At 33.0% G+C, this 18,070-nt stretch overlaps 1 protein-coding gene across 2 annotated transcripts; it reads right to left on the reverse strand.

Moving 5' to 3' along the window:
• Positions 1-8,985: 8,985 nt before the first annotated feature.
• On the reverse strand, positions 8,986-13,347 carry LOC108724007 (tumor protein D52). 2 transcript variants are annotated; one of them, XM_018450098.1, is made up of 6 exons: positions 12,774-13,347; positions 11,174-11,304; positions 10,966-11,114; positions 10,466-10,525; positions 9,946-10,108; positions 8,986-9,678 (listed from the first exon to the last, which is right to left on the reverse strand). In XM_018450098.1, exons 1-6 carry the CDS (start codon positions 13,216-13,218, stop codon positions 9,541-9,543), a joined length of 1,086 nt encoding a protein of 361 aa, XP_018305600.1. In that variant the 5' UTR covers positions 13,219-13,347; the 3' UTR covers positions 8,986-9,540. The 2 variants fall into 2 exon arrangements, with proteins under 2 accessions (XP_018305600.1, XP_018305601.1); XM_018450099.1 differs by lacking the exon at positions 10,466-10,525.
• Positions 13,348-18,070: the final 4,723 nt, after the last annotated feature.

An 18,070-nucleotide genomic window follows, 5' to 3' on the forward strand; every position in this document is an offset into this window, starting at 1 on the left:
CAATTTATGCACTTCGTCATTTTCGTAAAATATTAATAGTCTCTGAATCATCGAAGCTTCTTGAAAAAATCGTCCGTGAAAAGTTAATCCGTAGATATTAAAATAAAATGACTCTTTATTACATTGTTAATACTCATACCCAATACTCATACATCATGATATTCACTGCACGTTGTCAGTACTAAACCTACCAAAAATTTTTTTCTTCGAAAAAAATAATAAACAGTTAGTGAAGTAATTAATTAACAGGTTACTAATCTTAATAACGTAATAACAACGCGATTCTTTCGGCTACGACCTCGAAAGCTGCGATAACGTTTTACTCATGATTGAGTCACGATATAATATACTCATTTCGGCAAGTGCGACGACCGAGAGACGTGCGAAAATCCCTGCGAACACTCTGTAGACGCGTGCTATATTTTCCGAGGGTCCGCGACCCCGTAACAGCATCATGGAGGTCAGAGTTTCCGAAGAGTCCCCTCGGGCTATCGCGAGAGGTTCGCCTGGTAATTACACGTTGCGTCGATATTGCGTTACGTGCGTGCTCATCGCGTATGCGCATGCACACGACCTCATCGCGGCTGTGCTCGCGATGTATCGAGCAAGTAGCGAATAAATTCACCTCACTAATAATATGTCGATAATTTTATCGGCCCCTCTGTCGACGATTCGTTATCGGGATAATTAATTGCACAGCCGTTGCGTAAAAGTGAGGTTTACGAGAGGTGCACTTAAAAGATGCGACGGATTCGATTCTTATCAACGACCTGATTTCAATTGCAGATTTTTTTTTAACTTATCTCTTTCTCCGGAGAGAGTCACGTTGTATGTATTATTAAAAATAACATATGCCCATTTTCGTGCAATTAAAAATCATAGAATTTTGCGAGGGATTTGTGTTCTCTCTAAATTCTTTAGAATGAATCTAAAAGGGTTATAAGATTTCACTCTGGAGAATTTTAGAGAGTTCAAGTTTATACTTCGAGAGATTCGCTTGGACAAGAATTGAGAGCATTTAAAGAATAGGAAAAAATTCAAAGAGTATCGTTAAAAAATTGGAAATCTCGCGTGACTTCGCAGTCGCGGTCGCTTCCCTCACCGATCCCCGCCGATTCGTCCAATTTGCGTAATTAGTCACGTATGTGTAACATAATTGAGACTATTCTTCCGCTGACACTGATACTCAAACGACGACGCAAGCGGCAAATTATATTAGAAAACACATCGTCAGGTATTGCAATGATGATGATGAATTAGTTATTTATTAATCAGACTATCGAACGGTATCGTTCCATTTTTAGCTATGAATCACAATGACAAAATCAATATAAATGATACTATATTTGTTATATCTTATGCAATTATAGACAATTCATCAGAAAGAGAAGGGGGAAGAATTATAAAGAATTAATGCTCGTTATTCGTTAAATAAAACAGCATAATGTTGTAATTATAGCTAGATATCTAATTTCAATGATTTTACCGTGTCGATCATATCTCGCCTCCTTTCATGTTTTACTATTCTAATTAAAAGTAAGAAAGACTTTGAAAGGAAAAAATTAAAGACTCTCTTCTCGTAAACTTTTTCCTCCCGGAAATTATAAATAAATTATAAATTGTAAAATTTTACCTTTGAAGAAACTTTGCAATTTATTCTATACTGTTTTTAATTGCTGTGCATACAAAATATATTTAAAAGTTAAAAGTTAAAAGCTGTAGATCTTTTTCATGAAATATTTGAAATAAAATTTGAAAGCGATTATTTTGTTTGAAACTAATAACCACAATTTGTTCTATTAATTTTAATTATTTTTAATTGACAAAGTAAATTTGGTCTCCAAGTAAATAACTTAATTAAAAGATCAGGTAAAGTAGGTCGCACATTAGATCGTTGTAGAAAAGGGGATCGAGGGGAGGAGGGTTCGCTTGGTTTGTAGGGCACCTCGATATAAGGGCGTTATTACGGCTGCGCCTCATCATGTCCAGGGTACTTAAAGATCGCGATGATGAGAGCGACCTTATAAGGGGTGTTTAAAGTCACCGCCGTCGCAACATCACCGCGGCTTTCACCAATCTCGTCGAATTAGATTACGACCCGCCCTAATCCCGCTTCTAATCAACTGTACGCGGCGAATTGACCGCGTGATCGATCCCTCGATCTCGCGATCGCGAAAGGAAAGCGGCATAGTTGTAATGACTTATAAGCGCGTCTTCGAGGGTTAATGAGCCTAAAGGACCTCGAAATGAGAGATCTTTTCTCGACTCTGAAATTTTATATTCGTGAATCTTTGAAATCGCGAGAGTTTATAAACCATTAAATTTATAAATATAAAATACTTTATATCTCTTTTTTTTCTTTCATTTTTTATTTTCATCACTTTTATTCTTTTATCATTTTTTTAATTGTTTCAAATATCTTATTTTTAATTTTAAAAAATGTTTGAATTATGTTTAATAATTGGAATTTTTTCATTACTGAAATTTAATGACACAATAGACTTTACTGTTAGCCTAGGTGACACTATCGAAGAGTTGCGCACAGCTTGTTAACCTTCTGAAGGTAAGACGGAGGTGTGGCACACCCTGTCTTTTACAACAATGATCTCCATAGATGGAAGATTGCGCGGAAAGAGCAACGCAAAGGTCGCCATGAACGAATCGCGTGACGCAAATGCAAAAGAAAACGAGTTATTGATAGAAAAAATCGCGAACAATCGTAGGTGGTAATCTTATTAATTTTTAAATTCTGACAATTTTAAAAGATAACAAAGATCCAAAATTATAATATCTGAATTTGACAAAAAAATTTAGCTTTTCTATTTCGCGAAAAGAAATTCTTTCCAAAAAAGTAACAATGATCCAAAATCATTGCTAATAATTTGCTCTTTTATTAATGATATATATACTTTTTCTCTCCTATAAAATCTTCAATATTTAAAAAAATCGTTTAAGAATTTCGCCATGAAATTAACGATAATTAAAAAACAAATGTGCGTCGTAAAAAAATCTCTTTCTGTTATTTTAAGCAATTTAAGCGCATATTGTAATAGTATTTATTTCCTGACAAATGTGTCGAAATAGCCGCTTCGTCGATCGCATCACGTAAGAGAATACTTATCAGAGTCTATACGGATCCTCGGTTCCTCTTTACTCGAGAATCCACGAGATCGCCGAGATCTTTCCCTATGTTCGAGACACGTTCTTAAATTTAATGTTACTTTCTTCTCAGCCTATACTTTGCCTAGCATGTACGTACGTAAAAAAAAAGCTAATCCTAGAAGTAACGTGGCGGCTGTACAACCCGTTAAGGATACGAATCCGAATCCCGAGGTTACCATGGTAACGAGAATGTAAATGTAGAAGGCGTTCTTTTTTCTCCCCACTTTTTTTAATGCGATGCAAGAATACTCACGAAGCGGTCGAAGGCCGCGCGACGAAAAAAAAATATAGATTAATTTCCGACACAGAGAGGTAAACGCGCGCGCTTAGCTAAAATGTGGCTGTTTGATCTTCGTCTCAATCGTGAATCAAAATTAGAGACGAAGAGTTCCATTTAGCTGTAAATGCGCGCGAAAAATAGAAATCTTTACATACTCCGAAGAAGTTAATGAAATATATTATATATTATATATAGGGTGACCACATGCTAATGAGAAATATTTCGACGACAAATTTTTAGAAATACTTTTGAAATCTATTTCTGTTCCGTAATAATTTAATCTCTAATTTTAATTAAAGCACTCTAAATTTAAATAAAATAAAATTCCAATATATAAATAATGTCTTTGATATTTAAATTGATGACGCTTATTTGAAAATTTTTATATAAAAACTATATATTAAAACTTTAATGCAAAATAATTAATAATAATAATAGTAGATATATATATATTTTTTAAACAATATGCGTCATTAATTTTAATTCGTGAAGATGCTGTCTTAAAATCAGCTTTAAATTCGAAAAATCTGTCGTTGAGATAATTCTCGGTAATGCGGAGACATCCTGTATGTGCGTCGGCCTAGCCAGTACAAAAGCAGATCGTTATGATATTTTATTATATCACGGATTATTGTGTTATGTGAATAATTACATTTTATGTTGTTAACGCGAAGTCGTAATATATATATAGATATATATATAAATATAATACATGTTTCTCTCTCTATACGTAAAAAGATATGCAAATATAAATGGTTTTATATATATATGTATATGTATACATTAGCAACGTACCCAACGTGCGTTATGTCGATATCTTTTCACAGTTGTATCGCTCTTTCCTTCCCCAATTTTTTTTTTAAATACCCACATATAAGGCTCGTTTTGAAACTTTATATAAGGCCCCACCCGTTGTGTTGTATAGTTTAGCAATAACACGATTGTTCAAGTTTCTCTTCTAATTCCAGCAATCATCGAGTGATCTACGGGACGATCTACACGATTTATATCGAGAGTAAATTGCTAAGTGCAATATGTGTACAGTGAACGAAACCTTCGTCTAACTTATCGTGTCAATAAGACTATTTAAGTAATATAGATATTAAAGAAAATGACATTTAATAAAACTTCGAATGAAAAGTGGCGCCGATAATTATGGGACACTGTGTATAATCGCATGGAATTGTAGGCGATTCGAGGCACGGATCATTCGTTTCTCTAACTTATGGATTAATTATGAATTAATTAATGTCGACTCGACTTTGGTATATAATCGCTCTCTATTCTTGTTAGTTTATCTTTTAACGTTTTAGAGAAATGGCGAAAAAATTCTGAAACATCCTACATGAGGAGGAAAAAGACATCCTGTATTGTCCTTTGGCAGGATACTCTTCGCTGTTGCTCACGAGTGTACAATGGTTGAAATAGTTTTGAATGGCGGACCAGCCGGCATAGCAATTTTAGAGATTTAGACGCGAAGACGAAGAAATGTACCTATTATTTTTGTACTTAGTTTTAATAAAAGTTTATATGCTTTTTTATAAAAAAAAAATAAGAGAGAGAGAGACACTTGAATATTTAATCGATTGCATTCAAAATATCTCCAGCTTTTATTTTTAAATAATCAAAAAACAAAGAATATTTATAAAACACTTTATAGTTTATCACTGAATTTTCATGGGCAAATACCTAATTAAATTTTTAGAACAATCATCAATCAAAAGACGAAACCTTTTTTAGTAAAAAATGTTTTCTTATAATAAATTTTTATGAACGAAGAAGTGAATCAATTAAATGGATTAAACAAATAATAGCTAGATATAATACACAAATTTCGATTTATTAAAGAAGAAGGTTCTAATGAAAATTTTTCTCAGAATTTTTATACGAATCAAAACACTTCAGAAATACTGAGAAAGTCTACATCTTTTCTTAGAATTTTTCATACATGTGAATTCTGAAATATTCCAAAATTTCTCATTCTATAATCTCTGAAAAAATACCTTAAACTTTTTCAGTTCTAAGAATTCGACATTCTAAGAAAAAATGTAATCTTTTCTAAAAAGTGCTCCAATTTGTATAAAAAATTTGAGAAATACTACACAATTAAATATGATACATAAATTTTAATTTAACAAGAAATTTCCTCAACAAAATTTCTCTCAGAATTTTTATACGAATTAGAACGCTTCAGAAATACTGAGAAAGTCTATATCTTTTCTTAGAATTTTTCATACAAATGAATTCTGAAATATTCTAAGATTTCTCCATTCTATAATTTCTGAAAAAATACCTTGAACTTTTTCAGATTTTATAATAAGATTTTATCAGAAAAATTATTAAACAAGAAATCTTAACATTTCAGAATTCATATACTATATGAAGAATTCTAGAAAATTTTCTCAGCACTCCTAAAAAGTGCTCCAATTTGTATTAAAAATGAGAAATTTTTCCCAAAAAGTTATAAATTATTCCAAAAAATTCTAAATTATAAAAATTCTGATATTTACATAAAAATTCTGAGAAAATTCACCAGAATTCATCAGATATTCTCTAGGATCTCGAATGCTTAGAGTATTTTGTGATTTCACTGTATAATTTCAGTGATTTAAGTCGATAGCTAACAAACTGGGAGATGCAATTTCACCATTATGTCCCTCGAGCAATAAACGACTATATCAATGTAATTAGCATAATAATAACCAAGTTGACTCACTGAACTGCATCAACTGCATCCTCACCGAGGGTGAGGAACTGGCTCGTACTCTCCTGGAATGGATTGTCCATTATCCTCTTCTCGGGCTCGAAGAAATGGTTGTTACATGTCGCGCACGTTGATTAATTAACAATCCGATTTTGCATTCCCGAGAACTTCTGAACACGATTTGTAATCGTTCTCTTCGACGACCGAAGGCCGAAGGTTTGTTCGTGTCGCAAGCTCCAACATGCTCCAAGATGGCAACATGCTCCTACCATAGCTTCTACTCACTCCATCAAGTGCGTTGGAGTGAGTAAGAGCTATAGTAGGAGCATATTGGACCGTGTTGGAGCATGCGACGCGAACAAACCTCGTGAAACGCGAGAAACGCAATGGCTGCGTTCAGCAGAGAAAGCAGCTTTGCAACTGTTGTAAAATTCTTCAATATGATTGGTTTATACGTTTAGATCTGTAAGGAACCAAAAGCAAGAACCAATCGTATTGAAGAATTTTATAACAGTTGCAAAGCTGCTTTCTCTGCTGAACACAGCCATTGAAAAACAGTCTATACTGCGTTTTTGAAAAAATTAGCGAAGCTTCAACAGTTGTATTTATTCAAACGCGACCGACGATTTTAGGCGATTGTTTAACGTAAAATTCGAAATATTTCGAACAATCGGTCGAAATATTGAATTTCTTATAGAACCAACTATTACAGAGCGATTTTAATGTGCGTGTACTTATCCGGCACGCTATTAGCCGAACTTTTGTTGCACTTCTCCGGAAGAAAAGCTTGAAACGCGCGAAACAGAAAGTTCCATCGATTTCGAGAAGAGCATTTCCGTCGACGACGAAATTCGCGTACGTAATATTTCGTGAATAGTGTGAATCCAATACTTCACGAGAGACAACCTAAGCGACAACTTTTCGTGCGTAAGAATTACACCTGAACGATCGCGCGAAGCGATTAGAACCGCGATCCATCGCGATCCATCATACCGCCACTGAATGAAATTGGCTGCAGGCAGGGCAAAGTGATTCTCGAAATATCGAAACGCTCAAAGTGGTCCACCGCAGCGATTATCTAATCTGGAATTAAAATTTAAAATTATACATGAAAAGAATGATCTTGCTGAAATATCTAAAGCTAGATGATACAAATCTGAAAATAATTTTGCTGGATCATCAAAATAATTATATCGGAAACTCAAGCATGATGCGCAGTCATAGAAGTCTGTGTGCTCAATGCTGCAAAAAATTTTGATATTTTAACGATCAATTTGAATGTATCATGGAATGCCAGAAATATAACTGAAGAATAAATTAATCACAATAATTTGCTCCAAAATATTCATACCGAAAAAAAAATTTACTGAATCTTAATATATATTTCTTTCAAGTAAACATTTATTTACAATAAATAAATATCTACTTAGTAAAAATACGATAAACTGAATTAATAGTTCTTGCACATATATATGTACATTTAGTAAATATTTATTTAAAAATATTCAAATATTTATTAAAATTTTTTTAATTTTTTTTTCAATGTAACTTGTAACGTTACCAAGTATCAAACGCTGCGCAATGAAATTGATTCGCGAAACTTAATTTATTGTTATTTATACTAGTTTAATTATTAAAAGAACCGCGTAATACACTAAATATTTAAAAGTTCGAGGCTACAATGTAAAATTTTTAATTTAAATAAATAAGAATAAGGCCAACACACACATAGTAGAGGCTAAATCTTAGTGCCTAATAATTTTGAATGTAAATTTCAAATACATTATTAGACATCAAGATCTAACTCTTCCTTTCCTTATTTATTATCATAATATTTTTAATTTGTTTGGATTGTTAAGAAAGTTTTTTAGTGCGCGGTAGGTAAGATATTTGTAGCTTTTAGCATTTCGTAAAATAATTTATTTATCAATATGAACAAGGAGTTATGCAATAGATATTATCAACGAACCACGGCCTATTATCATTAATAATAATCACTGTTGTCGCAACTCACGAGACTTCCGCAGATTCGTGTAAATTATTATTGCATATTAATATTAACAATAATACACGTATCATGCCTCGTCGATAATCTATCCGTAAAGCTAGAATACAAAATATCTCTTAATTTCGTTTATTTGCGAATCCTTTTAGATTATTCGCGCACTTAAAAAGTATCCATTTGTGAAATATGTCGAGAATCACGAAGAATTTTCTCTCAGTCTAATATATAGAATAAGCAGAAAGTAGAATTGTTAAACATCTCCAAAGAAAAAGAATTCTCATTTTAAAGATGTTTATTCTGCTTTCGATGACTCATTCTGCGTAATTACCGATAAAACCATTCGCAGTGCATGGAAAACCGTTCTTCATTTACATTATCGCGATGTAATTTCATTATTTTGTAACAAGCTTTATTCATATGATTCTTTATATAATAATCTTTTTGTTACTTTAATACAATTTTCTGTACCATTAGAATAATATATATAATAGAAAAAATAAAACTAGTGATGTGTTTCTTGAGATTCTAATTAAATTTGCCTTTTGGCAGATTGAATGACTCGCATTAATGAGATTTGCATAGTAGGTGAAAAGTTCAGTATACAGTGTAAAATATTGTCAATGGACGGGTCATTCTTTATAAATCGTTGAAGATTTGCTTTTGGCAGCTCTATAAGATTGATTCAGGACACCGATAATTGAACTTCGAATGTCAAAAATTATGAATATTTGAAGAAATAAGTGCGTTTATCGGTGAAATTTAAATTGATTTAATATAATTAAATATAATTGTTCCAACACACTGAAAGAAAGAAAATTATTAACAACCGCATATCGTGCAATGAAAATTATAGCAGAACCGTGTCGTAATTTCTTTTTATTCTTTTATCAATTTTCTATTGCAAAATTAAGTTCCTCTCGCGGCACACATAAATAAGCAGCTCTCATTCGAGCCCAAATATATTTTATTGTATTTACAAATCACAATTATAAAAAAAAATTCCAAAGGCATTTCATTGTTTGGAAAAAACACAGATTGTCTTGAGTAGCCGTTCTTTAGTATCAAATATAAAAATCGCGTGGGGGACACTTTGCGTAGAGGATGTCCTGATAGTGGCCCGAAGAAAGGCGATCCTGCGAGGAGAAAGGCGTGGAAATGGCGTGCAAGAAAAATATATTTTTTTATTGAATAGAGAATAGGATAGTACTTGGACGATTGCTCGCGGCCGAAGTCTCGATTGAGCGAAGTATCAAATGACTCAAATCGAATCCGACGTGCACGAATACGCCATTTGGCCCGCTAAAGCGATTGCAATAGACGAACGCAGTAATAATATAGCGCGGTATCAGCATTTTGTATCGCGCGGAGGAAACGCGCGGATTTCGAGCTCTAAGAGAGCATTTTATCCTCAGGAATGGTCGGGCTGGTAGCTGACGGAGCTGCGGACGCGCGTCTCATTGCCTCGGACTCCCGGAGTGCCTCGTCGAAGCTCTGCGTCGAGCCGGACCTTGAAGGCACGACTTTCGTCTGGGAAAAGAAGAAAAAATCTTTGAATAAAAACATCAAAGAAATTAAGATTTTATAAATTAGTAATTCCAAAGAACACAAATTCAACATATAATAAAATTTAAGCTAATTTATTTGATTCGTTTAATTTGTGCTCATTTGTGGGATGAAAATTGAAAATTTGACGCACGCGTTTAAAATCTAATAAGTTATAAAATAATTAATTTGAAAGACTAATTTAATACAAGTAGATATTTAGTAATGTTAATCCAATTTAGTTTTAGTTACCTTGATATTCTCGCAGGCAGATCCAACTCTTTCCTCCAACGATCGGAAGCTGTCGGAATTACGCATCTGGCCCAGTTTCATAGTAATGCCACTACCAAAGCCACCTAGAATACTCGTCGTTTTCTCAGCCGTGGATTTGAGTACAGATTCTGTCTTTTGGTATCTGAAATAACAGAAAATTAAAACGATAAAAATCTGATCCTCAAGGTGGATTATTATCTTCTATGAAAACTGCATGAATCAATTTTTAATCGGCATAAAGCTCTTAGATATTAAATAAAGTGTTAAAGCAGTGTTTGCTGTATTTTTTGTTAAATTTTGTTTCTGTTTCAAGCGAGTGTAGTAGCGTCAGTGATTAAAATTACGAAAATTAAGATACCAACAAATATAGATTGTCTCCAAAACAAATTTGCCAAATTTTATATTTGTTTTGAGGACAAATATGTCACCAAAGTTTAATTTAGATATTTTAAAGGAGGATCGCGAGGAGAGGAAAATGAGACACTTTGTGCGTACTTACAAACTGTTCGCGGAGATTGTCCTGGTTAAGTGACCGAATGTCTCGCCGACGTTTTGATAACTGAATGAGAACCCAACCAAAAGTAAAAAGAAATCAATGCTTCTACGTGTATCTGAAGAGTTTAAGTGGAGTATCAACAAAAAAAAGAATGATCACCGGCGTCACTTCGTAGAAATGAAAACGAAGAAACGAAAAATAAAAAAGATACATAAAAATAAACTTAGTAAAGAAATAAGAGATTTGGAAATCTGTCCGTGTATACTTCGAAGATCATTAATTATTTGATTAACATACAATAAAGTATTTTGCAAGTTTAGATATTCTGTGATTCTGTTATAATTTATTTATCCACTTCTCCTTCATACATAAAATATGGCAGAGTGCATAGAGTATATATAGAGTATGTAGAGTTATAAAGTATGTATAGAGTATATGTATATGTACAGAATACACAGACTAAACAGCATGCGAAGAAAGCAAATTAACAGCAGGATACATACACATGACTTTCCTTAACGTTCTTTAGTCCCTGATTAACATCATCGGTCAGCTCCTTCCAGACACTAATGCCAAGCTTCCTCTTCAAATCCTGCGAAACTTTAATCTTGTTGGCGAGAACGTGTCTCAGAGTCTGTATTTCTTCTTCAACCTAAAATTGATTTTCATTATTATTTATGCTTGAGATTTTCCCGGGTCTTCAAAATCTACCTTTACTAATTGAGCGCTCCATTCAGCCTTTTGCTGTTCTTGCTCCTCTAAGGAGAGTCCTTGAAGCTCGTTCGCCATGATATCCGATGATGGCGACAGAGAGCCGGCCGAGTGGAGCGAGGCATCTTCTCCTGGAACAAAAGGGAAGGAAGGAAATTAATCTTGAGGCATACAGTACCATGACGGTCACGCTGACTGCTTGGAGGATTACTTTTCTCGCAAGCTAGGTTGCAATTTAATACATGCAGATTATTATATTACATATGAAAGATGATATTTATATATATTCTACTTAAATTATAATCATTCTCTGTACATAGAACAAGTAATATTACATTACAATATAATCAACAAAGGCTTTTGTCATAAACAATGAGAGTCATATCAAGGAGCATATAAGCCTAATGCTGGATGTTATTGACTAATTTTTTTTATTTAAAAATAATATATAACGTTTTCGACCATTTATCTAGTCATCTTCAGTATAATTAATTTCTTACTGATCGTCAAAATAATCGTCAATGATTATTTTAATAATCCTGTGATAAAACTGTTTGAGAATCATAGGACGATTAAAATAATCATTAACGATATATGAGATTGTAAAATAGGTACACGTAACGAATTGCGGTGAATGACAAATTATTGAACTACGGCGAACGTTAAATTATTGATTGTAAGAAATTAATTATACTGAAGATGACCAGATAAATGTGGTCGTAAATGTTATATATTATTTTAAAATAAAAAAGAATTAGACAATAACATCCAGCACTAGGCTTACATGCTCCTTGATACGACTCTTAATATTACATTATCAAAGTTAAATTAAAAATAAAAATAAGGCTCATTACAAATTGAAATAAGAAATTGAAACTAAATATATATAATATAATTAAATAACATCAGAAAGATATCTTAACTTAACTAGTTCTGTCTTTATAATTCAGAGAAAAAATTTATCCAATTATTGGGTTTTTATCTGCACAAAATACGAACATAAAAATAGAAATGTAATCAACTGTAATTTATCAATTATTCTCAGAAAGTGATTGCAAGTAAACTTTCAGCGAACGATTTCGATTGTTTCGCTGATTGCGGAGGAATGCGTGGAGTTCTGCAATTTCAGCAGAGCGAGACATCGTCCTAGAAAAATTAAAAGTATGTTTCCACATCGCTGTACTCGATAGCGATTTCGTGATCCTTTTTCGTATACTTTCACACGTTCGAGAAGAAATGAATAGATGAAAAGTTGTTAGACGTAACCGCAAAATTTCTCACGTGAAAGTACATAATTATTATGTTAGAAATTAAATATCTCTACATGCATTTATAAATTTAAGCATTTAAAAATTCATGAAAATTTTTTAATAGCTTGATACCAATATTTTTAAGATTTAAACATTATTATCAAATGACTTGAACTTGATAATTTCTATGATTAATTTTAAAAAGTAACATTCCCTCTTTTTATAATGAATAATTTTACAATCGCCCTGATTTCCATTAGAAATTCAGCGAAGTCCGTAACAAGTTTTTCTTTATTGTAAATTATGAGCATAAAAGTAACGAAACGATTTCTCTCCTCTTTCCTTAGCACCTTTTATTAGCTCGAGGAACTTCTTATAGTTCTGGCTATTGCTGATCTTGGCGAGGTAGGGTTTGGAGAAGTCCTGGAATATCACACGGATCGTTCGCTTCTTCTTTTTCTTGCGACTGTCACGTGACTCTTCCTGCAGAAACTCTGTCTCGATAGACAGGTTGCCGTCGTCCACAACAATCTCGTCTATCTCACCGTTAGAGTCACGCCAGCAGTGAACCACCAGTTCGTCCACCTCCTCGTCGCCCAGTTCGTCGATGTCGTCAAAGCTCGGCGTCGTTGTTAGCTTTGAGTAATATGCATCTTCCTCGTATTCCAGCGATTCAAACTCGCGTTCATTCTCGCTTAGGCAATTTTCTTCGTTGTGTTCCTGGCAGACTTTCCCGCGTGATTGGGTAATTCTCGAATTTACAGATTGTTCAAGATTCTCCATGTTATTTTTCATGGTTTTCCTCTAGGAGATATGAAAACTTATCCCAAAATTTGATTCCAAAATCTTGTTTCAAGAAGAATATATATTTCACAAAAGTTTATTGAAGAAGATAAGCTTCAAAATAGAGTACTTATCTTCTGATCCTGATATCTAATGATCTTCGTAGTCTTTTTAAGAGGAGCTTTTCTTTTAAATTTTCCAAAATCTTAACTCAAAAAGAGTATGAGTCAGAAGATTTGTGAACTGAATGCTTCAGAATAAAAATAATTAATGAATCTAAAGATCTACGAATTAGAAACAACTGCTGCAAAATATTGATTCAGAAAGAAGATCCAGAAGACAGAAAATTTTTTAACAGAAAAAATATCATCGTTTAATATTTGAAGCATCTATAAGTTTAATATCATCATCTTGCTTTTCATAGCTTTTTTCAATTTTTATTCAGCAACTCAACTCAATATCTTGTTCTTCTTTTTTAAAATCTCGTTTAAAAAATTTACTTCAAAAACAATGAAATTTCAATACAACTCAGAATTAAAGATAAATAAGTAACCAGAAAGTTAAAAACTAGAGTTAAAAATTTTAATTATATAATTAAAAATTAGAGAAATGTCTCAAAAATTGAGAGATTCGGTGTTTATCACAATGAATTTATTACATGTAATCACATTTCACTAAGAATCAAAAATATCTATCACATGCAAATCATGCAGAATTCAAAAGCAGCAACTTAAAAGTTGGCGCGATCAATTTTCCTTCCAACGGGATCGATTTCCAGATCTACGTCGCGATGCATGATTTAATGACTATGTAATCCATGCGTTCGTAATAGTTCACAGAACACGACCACGTGTACTAACGTGTACACAGTGCACACACGACTAACAGCTGTGTCCTCAGAACGACAACGATGATGCCGATTGTAAAGACGCCACCACGACTCCAAGTTTAAGAGAAATCGAAACGGTGCTCTCGCTCTACCTTGCAGGTAACAAGGAGTGAGCGGATGAGAGGAAGGCGCAGGAAGAGAGGGGGAACAAGAGGAAAGGAAAGGAGGGAACGGACAGGTAACCTTGGTTCTTCATCGAGAAATAGAACTTGATGTGATTCTATAGATTAAAAATTCACAATCAAAAATAAGGGGTTGTCAAATTCTCCACCCTAAATTTTCTCTGATTTCCAGATAAAATTTCATGATTTTTCCCTGATGCTTTCAATAATATTTTGAAATTTTTTGTATTTTCGTCCCAATTTGGAAACCGTCAAATATTTTATTAAGGATGCAATTTAACATAGCAATGTAAATTACCATTAATGTTGCTGACACTTGCATTTAATTGTTAAGTCGGTATAATACGCAGTAATTACACAGAGAAAAAGGTTTCTTTGGATTTAGTATTCCTATTTATTTGTTTTATTGAAACAACATATGCTTGTACGAAGTATTATTTGTTTGAATAAAAATTTTGTTGTTTCATTCGAGAAACCTCTATTATTTGAGAGAGAAGTAATATTATTATTTGAAGTAATATCTTTCAATCAAATAATATATTATTTGGTTACAATGAATACAAACAATGAAATAAATTATTTGTTTAAAAATGGCAAAATATATTGATAAAGGTTATGGTAGAGGTCCCAATAATTACCTTCTTAAAACAACTATTATATTTTTTGGCCGAAATTGTGAAAACAATGACTTATATGTCTAACAACAGAACGAAACTAACAGCACTATATGCTATATTAATTATGTTTGTGCAGTACAATTTGATCACGCGAATGCCGAAGATAGACATTATCTGTTCAAACAAATAATGTATTTAAGACAAAAATATACATTGTTTCAAATTCAAACAATCGCACTTATTGATTTAAACATTGGTTTGTTTGGACCATTTCAAATAAATTTATTTGGATATAATAAAATTTATTAAATCCAAAGAAATCTTTTTCTCTGTGTATTATTCGATTTTAGTTTTTCTACAATATATTTGTGTACAATTGTACTGAGCAAGATTTCTTAACACGCTAATTAAGAGATTCTCGCTAATTGTTGCTAGTGACTGCGCCCAATCTGTTTTCTACAGGGTGTCTTAAAATTGTCTCAATACTTCTGGCATTCGCGATTTAATTCTTTTGCTGCATTTCCGTTGATTCTATTTAAGTTACTGCGGCAGGCATAAAACAGAAAAAAGTAGGCTAAAGATAGTCTTAAAGAGAAAGAGAGAAAAGACTGAAACTAGGCCCGATCCAGCGTCCTGATTGGTTCAACGACCTTCGTGGCGAAATGCTTCGCTTGTTTTTGCGATCGATGATGAAAGCGCGGAAGCGTGGCAAAGATATATAATAAAAGTTCTTGGAACTTTTACGGAAACCTTCGGCAAACCGGTTTATCGATCCGACAGCAGATTCTCTACTAACTTACAATTAATGACACGTTTATCGCTAAGAATGACTAAAAGTCTGAATCGCATTGAATTCAAATATCAAATTGAAATAGAAAAAAATGTAAGACTCTTGAGAAATTGATTCGACATTTTAGGATCAACTTATCGAACATTTAATAGAAAATGTTCCCTCTTTTTAATACGTTCAATTAAACTTCTTGTGTAGTATATTTACTTAATTTCTTATTACTTTAAGCTAGAAAAGCTTTAAATAAACTTCTCACTGTTACTTACTATTTGCTTCAGAATGTATTATAAGTATTTTTTTAACAAAATGAAAAGATTATAGAAAAATGACAAATTTTTATAGTATTTAAAAGTAATACAAAAATCGTTTTAGCAGCGATTTAAAACCTAAATTAAAAATTATTTCAATAAGTAGACATTTTTTAAAATAATTAGAGAGAGAGAGAGAGAGAGAGAGAGAGAGAGAGAGAGAGAGAATAAAATGAGAAAATTTTCATTTAAATAATAAAACTATATTATTAAATATAAATATGAACCTTATTGAACTATCTCATACGTATGTAATATTCATTTACATACGGAAAGTATAATTTCCAATTCCAGTCATTTTTTGTGGAGACTGTGTACCTGACATATCTTCAATATCCTTCATTGTAGACTATTAGCTTTCAAAAATTATCAAATATGCAGTTTAGAAAACCTGCTTTTGCAATATAAGATTTCGTACGAACTTAATTACGAATATTATCAAGAAACACAGATTGAGTTCAATTCTCTCAGCGAAGTGAATAAAGAACGAAGTGTATAGAGAGTTGACCTTCGTTAGTGCAGCTGCACCCGCATTACAGTTATCTACAATTTATTCGTGTCAATTGTTTCCCATACACTTTTTCTCCCTATTTCTGTAAAAATCTCAAAAATCATCATGCAGAATTTTTATCGTGACAATATCACAATTAGTGATATTTTATTTTATTTGTTAGTGGCTATTGATTTCATCCTAAGCAACAAAATACGTTTATAATAAATGTTCAAATTAAACATTAAAAATTAATTTTAACCGTTTAAGCGAAAAATAAATGTTTAAAATTCGATATATTTTGAAAACACTATTTAATAAACGTTAAAAGAAACGTTTTATAAAACATTTATAACATTTGTTTAACATTTTCTTACTGGTTTGAAATATCGTTTTTACACGAGACATTTATAGATACCTATATTACATCATAAAAACGTATCAACTAAATGTTTTTTAAATGTTCATTAAACGTAAATAGATTACTTGTATCTATATACCGCATTTTACCAAAAAGTTCGGGAAAAAATCCGTTATTATTGAAGTTATAGCATGGTTATCTATTTCATGATAAAAGGCCTGTATTCATAGTCAGGCCTTATATTAAAGGCTTCCTTAAATTTATCTGTAGATGCTCTACGAATTATTTCATTGGTTACTGAACATCTAAAGATAAATTTAAGGAAGCCTTAAGTACGAGGTCTGACTATGAATACGGGTAAAAAACTTCGCTCCAAGTATGAGACGCTAACGAGTGCAGCACAAAAAAAATACAAATACCGACTCGTCAGAAATTTGTGGCGAGTCGCCGGTCGCACACATCCGTACACATCCGTAAACATGCGCACACAGAGGCACGGATGAGAGTTCACAAGGTCGTTACTGAAAACGTCAAGATAGCGGGTGGCACATAATCATAGAAATTTAGAATTCGATTGGCTGAATTTCTGTTACGGTCATTCCTGAACTAACTTTTGCCAGCTAATTCTCGAACAGAAATTAACGACGTGTCTCGTTTTGATCATAAAACAATATATCACAAATAATCGTGATGAGTTCTCGATCCAGTATGAGTGGGTGACAAAGTTGATGATCTCACCTGTTGGTACGTTGCTCATCTCGATGGTCTCGCGGCGTGCAGTTGGAAGAGAATGACGATTTTCGTCGACTGTACGAAAGAGATCGGCGTATCTCAGAGTCACAAATCGGTTCTCCAGGAAGCGAAAAGTGACATACGTTCTTCGATACCGTGGAAAGATCGATCGGTTCCGTTCTGACGGTGAACTGACTGAGCGCCGGCGGCCATATTGGAAACGCATCTGCCAGTGGCGCTACGTAGCGGCGTCCGGTAAAACCACTGGTGGTTCGGTGCGAAAAAATTTGATATTACCTAATAAAGGTAACTAAAACGAAGTTAAAATTTATATCTTATTAGATTAGAAATGTAAAAATATAAAATTTGTATAAATCAAGATTTTATATGCATGACATACACAGAAACTTTTTATCTATTAATTTAAAATATGGAACGAGAATGTAAATAAGATAAAGGGAGGAAGAGAGAGAAAGAGGGAGAGAGTGAGAAAGAGAGAGGGAGGGAGGGGGAGGGGGGAGAGACAGGGAGAGAGGGAGAGAGAGAGGGGGGTGA

The sequence above is a fragment of the Mycetomoellerius zeteki genome, unplaced genomic scaffold (assembly GCF_001594055.1).
Source record: "Mycetomoellerius zeteki isolate Tzet28-1 unplaced genomic scaffold, Tzet1.0 scaffold265, whole genome shotgun sequence".
In the NCBI taxonomy this organism is placed as follows: domain Eukaryota; kingdom Metazoa; phylum Arthropoda; class Insecta; order Hymenoptera; family Formicidae; genus Mycetomoellerius; species Mycetomoellerius zeteki.

Excerpts from the sequence above, each read along its gene's own strand:
- LOC108724007 (XM_018450098.1), bottom strand. The coding sequence starts at position 13,218 with ATGAAAAATAACATGGAGAATCTTGAACAATCTGTAAATTCGAGAATT. Across the intron at positions 10,526-10,965 it reads AACGTTAAGGAAAGTCATGT|TTATCAAAACGTCGGCGAGA; the intron begins GTATGTATCCTG and ends GTTCTCATTCAG. Across the intron at positions 9,679-9,945 it reads CTGCCTGCGAGAATATCAAG|ACGAAAGTCGTGCCTTCAAG; the intron begins GTAACTAAAACT and ends TTCTTTTCCCAG.